The sequence below is a fragment of the Rhopalosiphum padi genome, chromosome 1 (genome assembly GCF_020882245.1).
Source record: "Rhopalosiphum padi isolate XX-2018 chromosome 1, ASM2088224v1, whole genome shotgun sequence".
In the NCBI taxonomy this organism is placed as follows: domain Eukaryota; kingdom Metazoa; phylum Arthropoda; class Insecta; order Hemiptera; family Aphididae; genus Rhopalosiphum; species Rhopalosiphum padi.
This window is the reverse complement of record NC_083597.1, coordinates 44,160,899-44,184,545: the sequence shown is the minus strand read 5'-3', so window position 1 is coordinate 44,184,545 and position 23,647 is coordinate 44,160,899. Positions and strand designations below refer to the sequence as shown.

The window sequence follows — 23,647 nt, the reverse complement described above, 5'->3', positions numbered from 1 at the left end:
ATAAATTAATTTGATATCTTCTTGTATTGATTATTTCTATATACCTAGTAAATATATGTTTTATCACAACCCTGTTAGTTTTTTATTGACTAAATTTTCATTGGCTACATAGTCTTATTAATCAATAATGATAATTTCTTCCCAATCATAAAAATTATGTATTACTTTTAGATTGTTTTCATTATTGTCTGTCTTAGTTAAGCATTCTCTAAAATAACTAACCGCAATAATATCAATGCTTATATGAAAAATAGTCAGTTAACATAGACCAGCAATTTTCAAGAATAATGCTTAATTATCATCATTGACGGCAACATATCCACTAATATTTTTTCTAATTCCTTTTTATAACTTTTACATTGTACTTACGTATAAAGTAAAAACGAATTTAGTGGTATTTTACATATATCAATTAAAACAATTCCATTAATTTAAAGGTCAGTTTTATAAACATAATAATGATTATTTTGTAATATTTTGTTCAGAAAGCAAAAAAGTTCCTTAGCAATTGAGTTATTTCATTCTCATTATTATCATAAAATTCTTTAATGCAATAATGCAATAAAAATGATGACAGTTTATATAAATAGTTGTTCTTAAAAATCGATTTTTTTTAATGGCTGCCAAACTGCCAATTTGTTAATATGTTTTTGTAGTAGCATATCAGCATTCTATTTTAATTCATCCGTTGTTTAAACCACTAGTTTAAAAAACGATAAAATTCTTGAGGTTTTGGCAACTTGTATTTTATACACTATATATAATAGGTACCTATTATATATTGTACCTAATACCTAGCTATAGTGTCGTAATCATCAAAAATAACGTAATTTGTTTAATATATAGATAAAGACGATATATAAAGTACCCAAAATTCATAAATCACAATTTAATAGGATTTGTTTGAATTATTTGTTATAAATTATAAGATTCTAATTCTATAAGTAATAATCACGTATTATCAATTATAAAATATACACCACAACAAATACTATACATACAATTAATGTTATATGAGTACAGGTTAGTGCATGTATAGATATTATACTGATTAGTGATTAATGATAATTAGACAATTACTGCTACTGCATAAATGCATAATAATAACTGCATATTGAACAAATAGCATTAAAGTCGTGAACCATGCTATATTTCACTTTTTTTTTAAGCTGATGTTAATCAAAAATGATCACTAAGTAAATATCTACGAGTATATCTCTATATAATTACAAATATTACATACAACTCTACAATTCATACAATTGTTAGAATAGATGCTTTTTACATTGTAAAAAAACAAGAAAACTATATTTTATTATGTATTTTTAATGTTATTATAATAATTTATTTTACTATAAGCAATATGGTAGGCGTCAAGTTTATAATATAAATAGGCTAAACATTAATTTAAATAATATTTTTTAAATATGATTAAGTACAGTAAAATATAATATGTTGAAGTTTAAAGCCCCCATCATGTATATTTTGTGTAAAAATTTCAGTATTTTCCTAAGTTAATTTTTTTTATTTTTCCCAACTGTTGAAAAAGTACTAAAAATGTTTAACCTTTGACACCACAAAATACCAATTTGATTCACTTTCATGCCAAAACATATATTAAAGTGGAAAATCTAAGTTTTTTATTGCTACAAAAAGCAATAAGATGAACAAATAAAAATTTTAAAAAATATTGTAAAATAAATACAATCATTAATCCGATCTGTGTATAAGAAAAAAATGTTTACGCAAAATCATTTTTTGTTAATACTGATTTTGTTTTTTTGTTGTTATTAAAAAATGAATAACTATATAGAAACTTGAATTTTTCATCAAATAATAAAATTAAAATATTCTACATATGGCATGAATTTAATAATAGGTATAATTAAGATCAATCCAGTGTCAAAAATGTATGCACAAAATCGCGATATTATGCTATAATTAAAAGTATATATACTATACACACATTTTATTAAAATTTCTATTAATATAGTTAAAAATTAGATGATAAATATTAAAATTGTGTTATTAGTCCAGTGTTGAAATGTGTTTATTTATTTATTATTTATTATTATTTAGTCTATTTTTTCAAACTTATTGAATTATTGCAGGATACCGTATACCTACTAAATTAATACACAATCATTTTTACAGCGAAAAATAATTGTTATTATCTTATTTATATATTACGTGCGTTATTTAGCAAGCGCTTACAATTAATAATTATTAAAGTTCTGCTTGATCCACAGACCACAGTAATAAAACGTGTGATAGTGATATGATGTATAAATAACCATATTATCGTAAAACTTTAAACTGAGATTTATCAATATCATACCTCACGGTTCACTGTGTGTTTCTATCATCATCGGATATGATTCGTACATTTAAATTACATTTTTTTTTTGACGTGGCATTTCTTTGTTCTTAGATTCCTCTATATTTACCTCAGGAATAAAATAACACGTACATGTAGACTATTTTAAATCGTTATACACTTATACTGCACTTTATGATGTCGTTTGTTATATAGTCATAATTAGGGCTGGGATTTATATGTAATAAAAAACCAAAAATATGTACATATATATGTAATTCAAATTACCAAAATATATAGTATAAAATAAAAAATATGTAATAAGAAAAATTTTAAATTATGTTAACGAGTAAAATTAAAATAAAATTCTAAATAATTATTGAATAATATGCAATTAATTGTTTTTAATTTCTAATCAAATTAATTTAAAAATACATAAAATATAAAGATATTTTCAATACAACGCGAACGCAAGTATAGTTTCACTGTTAAAAATTCGTAAATATATTTTTTCTAATAAATGTTGAATAAAAAGTATAATCTAAGATCATTAATGTATAGTTATCGAACAAAAACAAATAAGATAAACTATAATCAAGTTATAGTACCATTAGTATAGTATAGTAATATAGTATATTCAACTAATACTTCCATATATTATTATTTCCTATGTGCTATTATACACTTACAATTTTTACGAGTAATATTATCGAAGTATGAATGTATTATACTAATAAACCACCGAAATTGTCAAAATTTACGAAATATTAAAAAAATGTAGACATTTTACAAATAATGTTAAAATATGTAGGTATTTATAACGAAATATGTGAAAACATGTAAAATAAAATATGTTTTATTTTATTGCAAATCACGTGAAATGAATTTATCATTTGCAATACTTAATTTATCATGTTTTAGTAAAAATATGTATTTACATACAAATCCCAGCCCTAGTAATAATATAATAATATATAATATAATCGTGAATCTAATATGAGACGGACAAAGTTAAGCTACTTAGTGCCATAAAATCAGTTTTAATTTTGAGCCTATGTATAATGTATAAACGCTAATATTATTTCAATTATCAGCAAAAGTTGAGTCCGTGTATATAGTAAAATACAAACAAATATATATATATATATATATATGAGTTATTGATGGGTAAGATGCGTCTATTTAGGCAGGACCTGATTTATACGCGAATGTATGAGCATACAGACCCAAAATGTCAAAGGTTCCCTTACAACAACAAAAAATACGTTTTAATACTTTGCACAAAATATTAATAATAAACGTTATATATATATATTGACCGGTCACCCAAGAAAAATACGTATTTTAATTATTTTGAAAAAATCATCGCGATTTACGAATAAAACTTGTATTTGGTAGTAAACTACCTAAAATAATTTTTTTTAAATGTTTCCCTATTTTTAATTTTTACCTATCTTCTCTGTGAAAAAGACCCTAAAGTAAAAAGTGAACAGGACCACCTCTATTTCTGTAAATAGATCTAAGTATGAACGCAGCCTGCAGGTTTCACTTATCATTGTAGGACAGGAATTGTCGCGCGTGTAATGAACCTGCCCTCGGACGTCTGGCACCAGACCAGACGAATAAAGTACACAATCTTATAACTTATAAGTTATAACATACTTACTTATTTATAAAATATAAGTAGTGAAGTACAGTTTACGGAACAGATACACTGTAGTGATGGCGTGCTATGGTCATGTGTACTCGCATAACCATGTATAGCTGTGAATCTCCACTACGCATCGAATGAAATATAATATAATTTCATAACACGAAAATGCGTATCGCGTGGGTAACATTACCCAACAACGTGATTTCGAAACGGGCATCGGAACTGCGTCCGTGTGGGACACGAACCCCTGCACAGCAGTCGCAGTGCGTACTGCGTAGGTAGAAACATAATGATATACAGATATTATAATGGTATGAGTGTATGACGTTATATTATTATTATTATCTTTATTGTTACTTAATAATATATATATATTTATATATTGCCATAAAAGAATAAAATTCATTCAATTTATAACCTATAGCTGCTCAGACACCACGAAAACGTGTCTTTTTATAATACATCATGTAGTTCTTTTCTACCCCTCCGTGTCGTGAAACTATCGAAGAACGGACGAAACGAAATGCGGTGTGCATTCAGTATTTCCGTATAATATAATATAATAGAGTATGTCATAGCATCGTTTTTGGTCGGTTCTGTGATTCTGATTTCTACATATTAATATTATGTTATATCAATTCATTGACGTAAGTACGTAACTGTTATAATACACATTTGATTGCATTGCAGCGTACACCGTACGAGTTGGTACACTTACAACTACCGTCTATCATCATTATTCATTAGTGATGGGTCGTAATAGTTTTCCCGATATTTTCCAAATACATATTCATATAATAAAATAATCCAATTTTTTCAAAGCTCGATGACTGATGACAACATATATAGTAATATTCCCCGTGAATTACGATACAATGTTAACAACGATTGTAACGTGTATACCCGCGGTACGTTTTTTAATATTGTTATCTATTTTAATCAACAAGTCGTGCGATTACGAGAACGAGTGCAGTGCACCGAGTGGCGTCAGTGGCGAGTAAATCGCTGCCGGGCGAGTCGACTGTCTACCTGAACGACCCGCGGCCGTCGAGTAGCGCGCGCATCCCGCCGAAGTCTGTCCAATCCCGAGACGCGGTGCCGATCGGCAGACGCGCGACGTCATCGATTCTGCCGCCACGCCGCCGCCGCCGCCGCCGAACCGGTTTCAGTGTCGCCGCCGTCGCCGGAGCCCGGGAGTCGGCAAACGCACGCCGCTAGTGGAGCACCTTCAGCCCGTATCGGTCACGTCGTCGCCGCCGCCGCCGCCACAATCACAACCACAACCACTGCAGGTCTGGTCTTGCTGCAGCGTCCGCGGAGTGCAACGAAGAACCGGTATTTTTTTTATAATATTATAATTTTTAATAATAATAATAATATATTATATAATATTAATATTATTGTTGTTATTATATCACAATGATATAGTCCGCGTGCATTACGCCGGTCGTTCGTCTATTGACTACCACCTATTCAGTATTCCGTCGCACACACCTGTACGCCACCGGGACCTGGACTATAGACACATACAGCACATAGGTGTTTAATTTTAACGAGGTAAACAAATATTTAAAACTAACACCTTAAATTATTTTCATTCTTGTGTACATAATATTATAAACAGTACCTTCTATACCCCTATATGTCCCCTACATATCATCGCCTTAAATGTTATACCACAACTGTGAGTTACGTTTCAATAATATAATATTTTATTGGTAAATTTTATTATTTTCTATTCGTCAACGATCTATAACAATTTAAATTTTCAATACTAATAGCATACATTGTTTATGGGTTAACGATGAAAATCCGTTTTTATCACGACACCGAACTTAGTACACACTGTATATTATTATTATATATATTATTATTATGTACTTACGTTTAAAAAATTATAATTCTAGTGTATTGCGTACCGCAGTAGGTAACTATTCGATAAACAAACGATTAATTGTAACAAATAGGTAACGTATTTGGTGTTTAAAAAGAACACGTGATTGTATAGATGCGATGATAATGAATTATCAACAGTAAATATACAAAATAGCTATAATGCTTGCTTGATTGTGGCAGCCACAGATTTCGGGCGAGACGCTGTGCCGTGCAGCGGGCGCGTAATTATTTTTAGCGCTTCGAGTACGACTTACTGTGTCATATACCTACAACGCCACCGCACTGCTCTCGGTGGGCATAATAATATAATATATTGTTATGCTTGTGTATGATATTATTTTGTTCGCAGTGCGCACGCACGGAGATTTTTGAAACGCCACGAGAATTTTTGTCTAAAATATGTATCCGTCTCAACATTAACATTATATTCGTGCAATCGTGCTCCTTATACCTCTAATATTATAATAACGATATATTGTAATTTTCAACGGTTTTATAAATATTGATGTCTGTTATCTGCTTGTCGCGATGAAAGTGCTGTAAATTACTAGCGTAATTTTCGTCTTCCATCGTTGTCTATAGTCCGTGAATGTGCTTGTTTTACGTGCGAAATATTCAAATTTTATTTCCCGCCGAAAGATTAACTGTATAAACTATTTACAAATCGAACACAGTTGTGATACTGCATAACAACACGAAGGGCTCAGTGGACGACGTCTTTCATCGCCACCAGTGTCATACCTACTACCCTTTGATGAATAATTGAAAAAAAAAATTACTTCTTAAAAAAAAGTTCGTATTAATAACACGAAAAAAATCTAATAAATTATTACTTTATGAACGTAAAACGATCGTATCATTCGTATCTTATATTATACATCAACTTACTGGCCTCTAAAAACATAATATATTATGATGATTAGACACGATTATATGTAATAGTAGGTTTTACCTATGACTCGCGTATTTTAATTATTGGTAGTTTGATTATATATTTTAAATTTGAATCTCGTACAGTATATTATACTATACATTTAACGATAGTCGTTCAGCGTTTTACGGTGATGGCGGTGGTACATGATATTAATATTAATGTTGATCTTCGTAAGTAATTTGTTGAGTATTACATTTCTTCAATGGTTTTGAATGTTTTGATTATGAAAATTATTTGACTATCGTTTCCATAATCCTTTGGATTTTGAATTGTTTTCCGTAGGTAAATAGAAAACCAAGAAATAAACTTCATTGATATGCAGGTTTTCTTTTGATTTTAAATTATCGCGGGACAAAAAATACTTTTTATAATAAATATGCGTATATTATATATATATATAAATATATTATATGTATAATATTGTTATCAATAAAATATAAAGCTTATCTATTGGGATGACAAGATCAACAAGCCACAAAACATAAACGAATAACATATTTTTACACTATTCAATTCAATTTATTATCTATAAAAATGAAATTCCTATATAGTATGATTTACTAATAATTTATCTTCCACGTATAATAGTACTGGACGTGGTAATTAAATAAAAGATAATATAAATTATTATTTAACTCGTTTTTTCATTCTCTCCAAGATAATGGTGTACAACTAATAAATTCAGTCCTCATCATATTATAAAAATGTATTAATAAATGTAATTCATTTTAAAGAATAAAATATTAAATAATTTATATTTTATCAAAAGTTTCACTGTTATTGTCTATATATATAATATTATTTTATTGGTTATTCAAATATTTTTGAACAATATGTATATACATTACGACAATCATTTTATTTCATATTTTATATTATTAAATCAATATAGTGATATTTAATGAACAATGAACTATAATTTATAAATTTATGTCGACAACAACCCTTTTAACTATAATTTATAATACTAATAATGAATCGCAAAATGAACAATTTGTTCATAATTATCATGAAAAATGTTATTTTTAATTTTTAAATGCTATTATTTATAACAGAAAATTTTCTGTTTCTAATAGTCTATGTACAGTACTACAGTGTACACTGACTTCACAGCCTACTTCTTCAAAATCGTATGATCTTATACATATATATGTAATGTCTAAGGTATGCAAATAAAAAAATAACTATATATTTAAATTATAGTTTTCAATATAATAATACAACAATATTTAATAGATTACTGTCATCACAATATTCCATGTAATTATTGTAGGTTAATAGTTGAAAATTTAAATTAATTACATGTATGTTTACTACAAAAGTTATAAATTTAGAATAATTCACAGAGCCAATTTGAAAAGAAACCCGTCAAAACTTAAAACTGAAAATATTTAGATGATTAGATATACAACAGGTCACTCATAAACACATGAGATTATAGAATCATGTGATGGAATATAATATTTTGTTTCGTGCACAATATAATAGTCATGGAGATTTATCTACATCGTAGTTACGTGCATTATCTAAATGATAGTTTTTTATTTATTTTAATTTTTAATCATCTATTTAATATACGAGACATTTAATACATTTCGTATACCTACTATATGTGACCATAAACCCGCTTTTTGATCTTAGTAAATAATAAATATGTAGTTTTAAATATTTTTCAAGTATATATTTGATATATAAACATTATAAACAAAATATATAATTTTTTATTTTTCATTAAGTATAAATTTTATTACTAATTTACTATTTTATACTAAATCTATTAGAATTTTAATTGATGTGCTTAGATCATATCAACTTTAAATACTACTTGTGCAGTTGTATATCTATGTACTATCCAAATTCATTCAAAATCATTATCAATGTATGTAAATATTTATTTATAATATGTTTCGTAAAAATTATTAAATATTACAATTTTTATTTCACGCATTATGTGCATATACTAGAAATTAATATTAATTTAATAATTGGAAGTTCATGGTTTAGTCTCCTGATTATTCATCCTGATAATTTTACAGTAAATAATAAATGGTATTGCAAATTAACTGCACGGAAACTCCTCCCATAAAAATTGAATTAGATGAAGGTCTTTTTTATAATGTGTATGATAATAATTCATAAATTGTCCACGTTTTACCATAACCCACATTCAAATTTGAAGTGTTTGCATCCGTCAAAATTTCAATTTCAATTTAAAATTTTCAACTCGACATACGAGTGTTGACCGTATTTCCGTCTATTTGAAAAATAAAATAATATATACATCCTTTGAAAACATAAATTGCTTTTTATAGTTTGTCAGAGCTATATATATGCCTACTACTCATTGCAATCAGTCATGTATATTTTTCGAACCTATTTTTAATTATTTATTAAATACTATACTTAATAATTTTTTTTTCTTTTAATTGAAAAGTTATTTCATTTATAAATTTGTTAGAAATTAAGACGACAGAGGAGATGAAACGTACTTTTAAAATTAATTAAATGAACTACTCTAAATGTTGAAGTATATTATGCACTCCAATATATCAAAATACATGATGTACCATGTACAAACAACTAAATATTATCAGCTAAACGCCTAAACATCACACATAACATTAACTGAAAGACGCTAATTCTTATAAGTCAATAAAGTAATCTCACTATGGATTTGAACTTCGAGGTCAACAGCTTAAAATTGAAAATTATAGGAGTCATCCATCGCTCAAAGGTTTTGTTTACAAGTGGCCGTTGTCCGTTGCAATTGGCTCAATTATGTATGTTTCAACATTGCACTAGATTATCTAAATGTATTTATTCTCTATACGCACTTATAAAATTATAAATAAGGTATTAAACATTTAAAGAACCTAAATTTTACATTGAATAAAAAATAAAAATACCTATTCAGGTTACGTATAAATTATTTCAATGATGGTTAAAAATGTTAAATGTATGTGTGCATAAAGTTGACGAGTTGTACAATGCGCGTGATGTAGCGCATGTACGTGTGCAATATATTATTATTATACATTAAAATATTATATCATTAAGTATTGAGACTTAAGTACTTACATAAAATGCACTTAATATATTTTTTTTTTCCAAGCAATTAATAGATAATATGTAGTATGTTGTCCTTTGTTATACAAATTTAAATCAGTGATTGATGCCTATTATGAAAGCTATAAAAATTTAGTCATAGAATATAAAATGTATATTATAAACTGAAAATAGCTCCAACTACCTTTCAGCTATAAGCCTGACTAAAAATTAACATTAATTCAATATAATTAATGGTTTCGATTTTTTTAAATTATTCAAACATAAAAGTTAAACAAAAACATTATTAATGATTTGTATCAATATACACATATATATATATTTATATTATAAAACTTCCTAATTCCAATGCTAATTTTTATATTTTAAAATCTAGTATTATCAATAACTGGTATGTCTGGTAGGCATATACGAGTTTTAGATATATTTTCTTTATACCAAGAAAAGAAAACATCACCAAATATCTTCTTTTTAACATATTCTATAAGCGATAAATATAAAAAAAAAACTGGATAAGCTTTATAGAAGTGCAAACCACACAGTATTGTATAAATCAATTAAATCATTTAATCAATATTATGCATCGTTGTATCAAAAGTGGTACGTATTTGAATACTCATAGACTATAATAACTTATATGTCTTTAATAAAAATACGATTGATACGTATACATTTTCCAGCTAATTAACTACTTTAGAAAAATAAAAAGTAAATAAAACATGTTTTGAAACTGCCAACAATATTGTTATATTAAAAAATAAATATATTTAAATTCGGCATCATCTTAAAACCAGTAAATACTAAACTACTTAGAAAAAATTTATTAAGTCTACTAAAGTCTTAATATTTTCTTGCTAGTCTCTAAAAATAAATAGAAACTTACTGATTTTTCCCTTTAGTTACATTTTTTTTTAGTACCGTCAATGGTTGATTTTCTTCACTCGTTTTGTTTCACGAATGTATGTCTCAACTCTCAATTTGTTATTTTTTTATTTATCACACAAATATATATACTCTTATAAGTCGTATATGTACATACTTGAATACATACATTATTTTTATTATTATAAAACGTTTAGATTGTATGGTTTTTTCTAAAGTATATCTATATAATATTATTATATATTTTATCTAAAAAAACTAATTAAAAACTTGTAAAGTACTTCTTCTATAAAAATATTGTTCTTTGCTCTATTTTATTATTAGTATTATAAATAAACGAAAACAGTGCAACACAATATTAGGGGTATAAGATGATATTGGTTTTCACTGTATCGCCAAGGCGGCTATTGCTATCCAATTAGCACTTTACACCTTTATTATTAAATTTTGTGAAGTATTATTGTTAATCGTAAATAGAAAAATTATTTTATTGGCTGATTCTCTGTTTACAATGATTATGATAACAGAATAAATAATATTATATGTATAATATTGGTCATAACTCATAAGTTTAACACTTTCAAGTTTCAACCATTGTGGTCGAAAATCTGCAAAATGCCCTCTTCTATAGTTCTATTAATTTATTGTAATTTATATAAAGATATAATCGAGGATTTAACAAGCAATTTAATAATAAAATCTGTGTATTAAATCTCACATGTTCGTATCCTTAATAATAAAAACGTTTACGAAACAATAATGCTAACATAAAACATGCAGGCAGCATCAGGCACGTATAATATTATAATATGTAGGTTTGTTATTAATGTTATTATGTTTTTGCAGTTTTAACTTTAAATTGGTTTACTTTAATCGATTCAATCAGTTTCTTATTTAATATTATTAATTTCTTTTTTAAATATTTCGTTTTTATTCTTTTCATTGCAATTAATTTTTTATTAGAGATACACCTGCTGATTTTCAATACAAAACGATATTTTAGAAATAAATTAATAACTTACTACTTAGTATTTGTTTTGGCATTTTCTAAAATATTCATAATGAATATAGAATATATTATACATATTGTTAATAAGTATTATATTTAAACTAACGATACTAAAACCGTAAACCTAATATCTTCATTCTAATTATTAATTATTCGTAATTTGTAAATATCGTATATAATTTTTTTTAACAAAAGTTATTCTAATACATAGCTCAGCAGTTACGTGATGAAAATAAAATATAAATAATAAAGCAAGTTTAGCTTAATACTTACAGATTATAATTAACATAATAAATGGAGTAGAAAGATAAGCTAATTATACAATGTTAGTTGTTACATAAGAAAGTTATTGGTGACTGTGGAATAATTTGAGTACTAAATACAGTTGTGAAAGTGGTTTGAATAATATACGTATGTTTTAGATATTAGGTCAGAAAGGAATTTTGATAATACTAATTCGATGATCGGATTTATAGGTAAACTAGGTATTCGTCTTAAAGATTAAAAGAAACGGATTGGTCTGACCAGTAGCAGATTTGATTTGTGTTCTAGGGGGGGGGGGGCAATTTTCTTTTGGTCTAAAAACTATCTACTTTCAACTTCTTACCCACTTATGTGTCTAGACTCTAGTGGGGGGGACATGGCCCATGTGCTCCCTTAAACTCCGCGTCTGGGTCTGATATAAGGAGTATTTAAGAATACACTAGGAAATGTTTTTTTTTTGGATTAGGGATATGTTTGTGACAGTGGAATTAATTATTTTTCAGGTAGAGAATTGATTTGAATACTGGATATCCTTTAAAATTGAATGTGTGCTCATTAGCGCAGATGGCATATTTGGCAGGGCTATTGTAAATTGTGATTAATTTTGCTGATTGACAGAGGATATACAGTCGACTCTCGATAAATCGAAGTTGACGGGACTGTAGAAAAACTTCGAATTACCGAGAGTTCGAATTGTTGAGTAGTTCGAAATAACGAGAGAACAAAAAAATTCAAATTATATAGTTAAGAAAAAAATTTTGTTTTTTATTATTGTACATATTAATTATTTCAGTAAATTAGGTGGTACATATTAGAGTTATTAATTGTTTTTAAATTTTAAATTAAACTATATAAATTTAATTATTATTATAAAAGATTATTATTTTTTGAAGAAATCTGTAATGGTTTTCTGCTTCATTGAATTTAGTTTCATTTTTGAATATATACTTCGAATTTCCGTGCGTCGAACGAATGATACTTCGAATTTTCAAGTGTTAGTGGCCAATTTTCCCAAAATTTAATTTCGAATTACTGAATGTACTTAAATACATTGTTTGTGTTCGAGTTACCGCGTGATTTTCAAGGGACTTCAAATTATTGAAGGTTTGAATTATCGAGAGTCGACTGTATATTATATTATGATTGTGTTCGTGACTTTTGGTTGGTCTTGTCTGTTTCTTATGAGGTTTCTCAATTTAACTTTAATATTCAATAATAAAGTAATATTGTGGATATCAATATTATTATTTTGAAATATCTACAAAAATCGATTGAAAAGAAGGGTTATTTTTTTTACATTAAAAAAGCGCTTCACTGAGTGACTTTCTTCGATCAGACAAAATAACAGTAATCTCTGTGCCTATTGTAAAATAATGAATGTTTTTAATCACAATCCTAATTAAAAACAATAATATGAAATAAAATTTAGTTAACCGAGTAATATAATACTCATAAACTAATACAGTGTTAATACAAACTTCATTTATTTATTAAAAAAAAATATATATTTAAATATAATAAAATAATTAAAAATAATAATAATATAATATAGTTTTGAGTAACGCACAAACTCAGTTCTAAGAATACCCGCATTAATATAACAATATAAGGTATAATTATTATTTTTATTTTTTATTGACATATTAAATAAGTTTAAAAATATAATTATAAAATAAAATAATATAGCTTATAAATATATATATATACGACTCATGGTTTATAAGGTTATATATTATATCATATTAAATTGTTAATTATATATTTGATTTTTATTACATCTTATTAATTTAATATATAACGGTAAAATACGCTTAAACAATTTATTAATCTCTATATTCATACTCAAAATATTCATATAATATAAACATTGAACCAATTTTTAAAATAAACGAAAGTCAAATAATTACAGTGAAAAAGTAATTTCTATAATGTTGACAAAAAGTAATGTTGTAAATTGTAATACATAGAGTGAGAGACATGTCAACCCTCCCCGGCTCCCTCTCTCAAAATTTTTTGGGAAATTATTATTTATATTTTTATAGGATAAAAAGTGGTTTCTTTCAATGAACTTTTTGTTATGTAAGTATGAAAATCTACGTCTTTGATCCCCTCTTCGCCCCCCTCCAAAAAAAATGTTTATGTATACGCAGTACGCACCTGATATATACAAGTAGATCACTATATAATGTCAATTACAAAATATCTAAAACATAATTTTTTTAAATTTGTTAACAGTAATACATATTGTAATCAAATTATGACATCGAGGTGAACGGTTTTAAAGAACAGAAATCATGTCCGGCGGCACGATGGATTCCGGTGTCACCGGAAATAATAACATACAGCCAATAATCACAGAATGTAAACTTTACAAAAGACGATGGCTAATGTTGATGCTATTTGTCCTCTGTTCGATGATCAATGCTGTACAATGGATACAGTACAGCATCATATCTAACGTGATTATTAAATTTTATAATGTGTCAAGTTTTGCTGTGGATTTCACATCCATTATATACATGGTTACCTACATACCACTCATATTCCCGGCATCGTGGATACTAGAAAAAATGGTAAATATAATCTATAATTATTTTAAGTGTAATTGATAATTTAATCAACGCTAATGATTCATTGGTATTAATAATAATGAGTACATCCTTAAAACATTTAAAATTTTTAAAAACTTTTACCACTTATTATCGAAGAATCTGGACAAGATACAGAGTCTTGCATTTTTTTACTCACTATTTGCTTAACTTGGCGGATTTTATCACTTACCAGGATGGGAGTTGGTTGAAATTAAAAAAATAAAATTTGACTTTGTATACCATATGTTTATCTGTTTTGTGTTTTTTCTTTCATTCGACAAGCATTTTTAAACGCGTTTTGACTTGATATAATTAATTTTCTAATATTATTATGTCTGCGTTGTATAGGGCCTTCGTGTGGCTATGGTGGCCGGTTCATTCGGCACGATGATCGGTGCCTGGTTTAAAGTCGCGTCTTCCAGTCCAGACAGATTTTATATGACCATGATCGGTCAAACGATTGCGGCTAGTTCGCAAGTTTTCATATTGAACTTGCCAGCACGCCTGGCAGCAGTGTGGTTTGGCCCATCTGAAGTGTCTACGGCGTGTTCAATCGGAGTGTTTGGAAATCAGGTAAACGCCTAAATTATGTAATATTAAGTACAGCCAATAAGTCTTAGTTTATATACCTAGTACCATTTAACAACTGTAATTCTGTAAACGTAAAAGACGATGTACCTATGTTATGTACACCGTAATTGTTGATTAATAAACACGTAATTTTTTTTTTTCAGTTCGGCATAGCTCTGGGCTTCTTGCTACCACCACTGCTGGTTGAAGATAACGATGATTTGTACGAGATATCTTCGGGCTTGTCAAAAATGTTTTACGCTACGGCTATAATTTCGACACTTGTATTTTTATTAATATACTTGTGTAAGTATAAAAAAACGATTGATAATATTTATTACGTCTCAATCCGCCGTCCTTTTTAAACGGTTTTTTCGCATTGTTTTTAAACTTTAATTCGTTATTATATTTTACAAAATATTATTATGTTACTTTGTACTGGTGTGGACAGTGTGAGTATTTATAAATATTATATTATAATATGACATAATGTCATTGTCTACACATGGCGCGAATCAAAGAAACGTGACAATTTATTGTACTTTCGCTTATTTTAAACCCAGATAATAAGAAAAAATACAATTTTTAATTAAAAAAAAAAAAAATTTAGCCACTTTTTAGTAGGTCGTTAATTTTCTAAAACCCTATTTGGCACCATTATACCATATATTACCTAACAATTAGCTATTATCACTGTAGCAAAATATTTTCATTAGCACCAGCATAATATCTCATATAATCATCTCATCTGTTGACAGTCGTCAAGCCGTCACCCCCATTACCACCAAGTTTGGCACAAGCGAATCAGAGGGCAACTAACAATAACGACCCAAAAAACTTCATTAAGTCTTTGTGGAGACTAGTATACAACTATGGATTCCTTTTATTATTACTGTCGTACGGCATGAACGTCGGTTCATTTTATGCCATTTCCACTCTGCTCAATCAAATTATATTAGAACATTTTCCTGTAAGTATTCAAGACACTTTTGTTCGATTTCGCTTACGAAATAATTATCGATTATTAATATTATCAATTCGATATATACTTATTATAAGATATGTATGTGTGTAACAAATAATTATTATCCTGTTGTAGGACAATGCGGTGGACGCCGGCAGGATAGGTCTAACGATCGTCCTTGCAGGAATGTTGGGTTCAGTATTGTGTGGTTTTGTTTTGGACAGAACTCATCTTTTCAAGTAAATTTATAAAGACGTTTATTTCTTTACCTATGATATCGCTATGTAATCATGCTAATATAAAATATTCTAAACATTTAGAGAAACGACTTTGGTGGTGTATGCTTGTTCGTTGTTCGGCATGATAGTCTACACATTCACACTGTCTTGCGGACACATATCAGTTGTGTATCTGTCAGCAACCTTACTCGGGTACATGAGTGAAAAAAATAAATATTCATCATATTTTTATTATTAATGTGTAAACAAATAACAAACTATAACTTCGTGTTTATACATTCTCAGGTTTTTTATGAACGGTTATTTAGCGGTCGGATACGAATTAGCGGCCGAACTAACCTACCCAGAGTCCGAAGGCACATCGAGTGGAATGTTAAATGCAGTGGTGCAAGTATTTGGCATAATTTTCACGTGTCTTTATGGATGGATATTTAACGCAGTTGGAGACAAGAGAGCCAATTTATTTTTGTCCGGAACACTAGTCGTAGGAACATTTCTCACAGCCTTGATACCGTCGGACTTGCGGCGACAAGCAGCTCAACAAAAAAAATCTTTGGTTAATTAATTAATGATAATTTTACAATCATAAGTAATATATAATTTGGCTCAAGTATTTGTAATTTATTAATACCACACCAATATATTATAAATATAAAGTATTTAAGTATGTTATATTGATATATTTTAAGGATCTGATGATATTCCATTTTCGCCTAGAAAGGAATTAAAGTTTAAGGTTTAAACCTATAAAGATTCCGTATTTTATTAAAATATAAAGTATTTATTTTTCATTATTGAATTTTTTAAATATTATAGAACTACTATTATTACTTATTATATTGTAATGTTATTTATCATTGTAATAATTAAAAATGTATACCTCTTAAAATTTTACCGTATTTATAAAAAAATGTTTTTAAATTAAAATATAACTTTTTTACCTACGAACAGAATGGCATAGGTAGGTAGTTCTCAATATGACAATATGTCATAGTCAGACTCTATATTAAGTCAGCCTGATTATTGAAGGATGTAACTTCCAGTCTTAAGTCTCCGAAAACAAATGTTACACCACTCAGACATATTATTATTTATTGATGTTAAGTAAATTAGGTAGTTTAACAGTCTGACATATTTAGAGCCAAAATTACAATTTTGAGGACTTGAATATTTTAGAGTTGATATGTATAAGCATGAATTGAATTTGGCTAACTGTAAAATATAACCTCCCATAAAATATTACCTAATCAATATTAATAAATGTAATTTAAATTTTTTTGTGGATTCATAAAAAAAAATTATTTTTATTTGTACTTTTGGCTGTACTGGCTATACAATTAAGGAAAATTATAGATAGTTAAAAATATTTATAAAATTTTTAAGGTGCCTATATTTAAATTAAAACTAGGTATCACTATAATAAAAAGAAAAAATAAATAATTAACTTTATAATCATATTTTATGGAAATTTATGCTAACACGAAGTTAATAAATATAAACACATTTTTTTTTAATACTAACATCTGACATAATATTACTATGAAGAATAAAAATTTTAAACTATTAATAATGAACAAATTTAAGTCAATCAGGAATTTTTCTTGCCTTTTCTTATAGTTGCAAAACAAAAGCTATTTTTCTTATTTACGCCTTTTAATTGAAATTTAATGTATAATTACGAGTGCCAAAACTTAATATCGGGAAAGGACAGATATTCTGCTATGATTTTGTGTACAAATTAATTTTAATTTTTACCAAACTATATTCATACAATTTATAAATTCTAACGTAGTATGATTATATATTTACCTAATAATAATAATATTATAGGATTGATCGAATATATTTATGAAATGCACAATGTTTATAAATTAAAATATACTATTCTTGTTGTTTATTAGGTATATATATTTTAAATGTGTAAGATAAAAGCCGACAGTAGTTGCGGCACTGACAACAACAATGTATATATAATCAGTGGCTATACTTCAACAATATACAGCAAAGATAAATAATGAGTATAACAATGAACTAATAATAGTATGATATATTTATTTTACATTGATAGCAGCGTTAATGACTTTTATTTCCAGTAGATAGATGTGATTTTTTTTATAAAAAATTATATAATATATAATATATAATAATATAATATAATAAAATAATAATATATATATTATACTATTTTTTTTTTTTTTAGCTGCCTGGCAGTAACTAATATATTTCAGTATATCGTATACATATATAGGTCAAAATATAAACACAATTGAACATTTTATATCAATTATTGTAATTATTTTTAATTAGATGTTTATATATATATATATAGGCACATAGTAGTTTTTAAATTATTCCGTTTTCCGTGAACCGTTTCCCAGAAAATCTATGTATAAATAAGAATGGATATATTTTAGGTGAGATTTCTAAGCAATTAAAAACACATATTAATCTTATTTTGTATGCAGTCCAAATTACTGATTTTGTCCAAGTAATTTTTTATTGTCTATAATCAATGGCAACGTTTTATTTAAGCAAAACAAATATTCGATTTTCGTTGGCTGAAACAAATTCATGTATGAGAGCCACCCTATAGAGCGATGTAAATGAGCTAAAAACGAAGCTACAAAAAGTCTCAAACAATCTATTAATATAACTTTAATTGAAAAAGGTCCAATACTACAATAGTTTTAGTCTGTAGAAGATAAAGAATGAAAGAATGAAGTATAAGTTTTTTTTTACAATATAGATTGTTTTTTTTAACCTTTTTCGATTTTTAATATAATATTGATAAAAAAAATTCACTTGATTAAAATTTTAAAAATATAATTTAATATAAGGCACTTCCTTAATTTTATCAAAGCTAAAAGAACAATCTGTTTTAATGCAAATAATAAATTTGTAAATCAATTGATTTTTAAAAAATGTTCATGTTTCTAGTTAGGTAGGTACCTACATCAAAATTTAAATGAGTACCTAAGGGCTAAGAAATAAGGACCTACATAATTATATTTATGTATTAATAAGGATAATATAAATTATAGACTAGTCTATCATCATAGCACCCTAATAGCAAATTTTCCACTTATTATATATTCAGCAAGTACATAAGTTAAATAACTCAAAAACCACTCATTTGAATTTTATTTTAAATATATAAACATATATTTAGCAAATATAAATAGCATATATTATATAAATATATATAATAATATATAGCATGTGGATATCCTTATCCACATACTAAATTGGATACATAATAATAAAACTATATTTTGAAATTAATTTATTAAGTATTTAAGTAAAACATTATATTCATCACTATTAGAAAAACAAAATAAATGAATTAAATTAACTTTCAAGTATGCAATGCAGATTTAGAATTTAGAATTATAATTTATAATTAAACTAATTACTAGCTTATACTACTTAAACTTTTACAAATTAATAAATGCACTTTAAGATTATTTAGCCACATTGGAATGGGTTGAAGAACAAATTACAAAGATTATTACATAATATAATATGTAGAATGGTTTGTATTACTGTAGGGTTGAGCCCAGGCAGCACATTAAATTATAAACTCAAAATGTCAAATTTATACAATTATATTTTAAATCTCAAAATGTAACATTAATAACTAAACAGATAGGTACCCAAAATTAAGTATTATAATTTGTGAGCCTAAAATATTGAAATAAGATTAATTGAGCATTCATAACATATTATTGAAAAATTCCAACAAGTCGAAAAATGTTTTTTTTTTAATCACAATCACTAGAAAATAGACTATAATATAGATGAGACATTTTCAAGCATTTTCAAAATTTAATATTGTGTTCAAATAATTATTAAGATTTTGAATTCTTTCAATCCAATTTCTTTTTTTTCATGCTCAAGCAGTGATAAATTCTATACATTTGCATTTAAATTTTGTGAATAACATTATTTGTAAAGAAATTGTATATTAAGGATTATTTGTAATACATTATTTAGGTCATCATTATTAATTAAGGTGAAAACTATATTTAAGTTTTCTTACTTATGAGTAGGTCAAGCCTGAAATGGCTATTTTATTGTCAAATAAAAAATATTTTTTTTTTAATACCTAACTTAACTTTTATAAGATATAATATGTAAAATTATAAAAGAATAAATTAGCTAAATAAATACAAACTATTGTAGAACTTTAATGTGGTTTGAGGCTTATTTACTTTAAGAGGATATTATACCTGCATGTGTTGTCTTTGTCTTACTAACATACATCATAGTAAATTTGTGTTTTGTAGAACTCATTTTAAGTTGTCAGCTTCAATATTAGATTCAATTTACCTGCTATCAAACTTAAAGATAAAAATATTATCTAGAACATGTTATATTATGCTTTTAATTTTTATTGATATTATCGTTTTAAAATTTAAAGTGAATTATGAATATTTTACATAGTTATAACTCACTCTTAAATGATAATATCAATAAAAGCATAATATAACAATATGTCATAGATGATATTCTTACCTTTAAATTTAATAATAAATAAATTGACTCCAATAAATCTAACATAAAATGTGTTCTGCTGAACACAAATGTTCTATGATGTACATTAGTAGATACAAAGAACATATTATGCAGGTATAACGTACAATTACAATACAATTTTTAGAAAAATCTTCAATATATATTTTTAATAGTTGTTATAAATTAGTTGTTTTGGGCGAGGCAAAATAAAGGTATATTAATCAAAGAATAAATAAAAATAATTAACAGAGATAATTTTATATTATTATATTAAAATATATATATGTTATCTCAATATGATTTTTTTAACATATACTTGCTATGTACACTGACTGTACAGACGTTTACTTAAACGATAGAACATAGGTACAATATTGCCAATATATTGAATACAAATTTTAGTCAAATACATACATAATTTATTTTTTATATTAAGTTCCTAGCTATTAACCAAATATTTTATACTTTTTTCAAATCACTATTTGCTGATTGTTAATTTAAAATTAATTAAAAACCAGTTACAATTTATGTTTTTAAATATGATCAAACAATATTTGGCTAGTGTATGTATAAATAATATAATAAATAGTGCTAATACTATTTTTGTATTTCAATACTTAAAACTTTACAACCTACAAATCTGACAATGTCAAATATGTATAATATTATGTTGATAGGTAATCATAAAAATTAAGATTTTTATTCTGTTTTAAAATTGTTGTTTTATTTAATTTGTAGTGAATATAAAATGGAAAATATATCAAAATAAGTCAGTATTTATAAATAATAACTTACAAGTCAACTTAGATTACAAGCATTTTTTTAAATAATAATATATAAACTATTAAATCAGTATAAATGATTCCTAGTGTTGTGATTTCTTTAATTTGTTAACAGTTTCAAAAACTTAAAATAATGAATATATAAAAGTTGAAAAAGGCTAAACAATTAAAACTTATACTATAATTAAACTGAAAATTAGGTCATATTTTTTAAGAACATTTAGATTTTTCTGTTTTGTTGTGAAGTATTAAGTTAAATATTTAATTTATTTATCAAAAAATTGCTTTATGAAATTGGTTTAATCTTGAAATGCAATGATATTAACGAAAATACGAAACATTTTAGATCTTGAACTAAATAGTAAAATGTTCTAAGGCCTTCTGGATCCTTGGATGTGTTTACATCTAATAATGATCCAGTTTTAGAAGTGGTAAATGATATATGTTCATCGTCAATAACAATCTCCAACTCTTGTCTGCCAACTCTATCTGGTGGTGGCCAAAGTGCATCATCTTCATGCATTATCTCAGAGTCGGATACAATCCGTTTGAGCTCATCAATTACTGGTTGGTGAACAAATACTTCTTTACGGATCATTGTGTCATTTTTGTAATTAGAATTGTTGGCATATCTTAGTTTGCCATCGGGACGGAACTCAAACTCCAAAAATTCATGACCAAACTTTCCTAGAAAATTAAAATATTGATTTACTTATATAAAACTATAATATCGGTTATTAGAAAATAATATACGTAATAATAATTCTAACACTTTTTCTATAACTTAATTATTTTATTTGTCAAGTGCCAGTGTATTAAATACAATTATATAATTAAAAAGTAACAATTCAAGTTAATAAATGTAAATGTATAGAAAAATAGGTACTATATTTTACGTCGCATACATTTTCAAAATACACAAGGCAAGAATTATTATGAAACTTATAGAAAAACAATATGAATAAATACAACTATTTTAAAAACCAATGTTTTTCTTAAAAAAATAATTATTTTATTATTAATTCATACCTTTGTAGAAAAGTATTTAGTATGTACCGACAATTTACGAACATATTAGAACTTACACATATTTTACATGGCCATTAAATTATTAGTACACACTCATAAAATGCAAAAGTATAATGTTTAATGAAGTTATAATTTTATGAACAATGTTATAATCGTTTTTAATCTATCACTACATGTCTACATACAATTGAATGCATGGGTATCAAACATCAGATTAAAAAAAAAATACCCACACATTTATAACAGTTTTATTGTAGTCGTATTATCATCATGTGAACTATTAACATTCCACTATTTACTAACAGGCCAACCTTTTTTCACAAAAAGAATTGGTAAAACATTATAACATATTCGATCTGAGACCCAAACAGCATAATTGATTAGTATAAATTCAAGACAAGTCGCTTTACGACAATGAAGAAATTAAGATAAACAAATTATACCACAATATATAATAATAACCAACCGAACACGATCATTATTTTTTCGATATCAGTATTTCTCTAAGAAGTCTGCCGACAAAAATGCGGAGTAGTCTTAACATACCTTTATGTCCTATGTAATAACGCAAGTAGAATTCTCCTGCCATTCTTAGCGCTGGGGACGTTAAAGTTTGGGTTCTACAAGTTCTTCAGGTCTTCAGCACTCCTCGCATAAAAGTGGAAAGATTTAAACACGAGATTATGTCTTCATCTAGGTAGTATTTGTTTGATATAATCGGTAATGTATCGCCAGTCGGACTGTTGAATAATAAGATCCGTATGCCGTAAACGAGGTAAACCGTAAATAAAGCGGCCGTAGAGATATGGAGGCAAGCAGTGCTGCCGGCCGATAAAACGCTTGATTTCCCACGGCGCCATTCGCCCGCGCAACGATATAACGTCCCGCACGGAGTGATCAATACGGCGGGCTCGTGTTTCCTCCATGCCAGCACA

The 23,647-nt window shown here is 26.7% G+C and overlaps 2 protein-coding genes across 2 annotated transcripts; one reads left to right on the top strand and one right to left on the bottom strand.

Moving 5' to 3' along the window:
- The first annotated feature begins 5,025 nt into the window (after positions 1–5,025).
- On the top strand, positions 5,026–17,058 carry LOC132932087 (heme transporter FLVCR2-like). The gene is made up of 9 exons (XM_060998298.1): positions 5,026–5,306; positions 5,400–5,528; positions 14,258–14,595; positions 14,962–15,186; positions 15,348–15,489; positions 15,942–16,153; positions 16,283–16,386; positions 16,468–16,578; positions 16,672–17,058. The coding sequence occupies exons 3-9, from the start codon at positions 14,317–14,319 to the stop codon at positions 16,949–16,951; spliced, it is 1,353 nt and encodes a 450-aa protein (XP_060854281.1). The 5' UTR covers positions 5,026–5,306; positions 5,400–5,528; positions 14,258–14,316; the 3' UTR covers positions 16,952–17,058.
- A 4,082-nt stretch (positions 17,059–21,140) lies between these two features.
- On the bottom strand, positions 21,141–23,516 carry LOC132932088 (protein mago nashi homolog). The gene is made up of 2 exons (XM_060998299.1): positions 23,259–23,516; positions 21,141–22,370 (listed from the first exon to the last, which is right to left on the bottom strand). Exons 1-2 carry the CDS (start codon positions 23,299–23,301, stop codon positions 21,970–21,972), a joined length of 444 nt encoding a protein of 147 aa, XP_060854282.1. The 5' UTR covers positions 23,302–23,516; the 3' UTR covers positions 21,141–21,969.
- Positions 23,517–23,647: the final 131 nt, after the last annotated feature.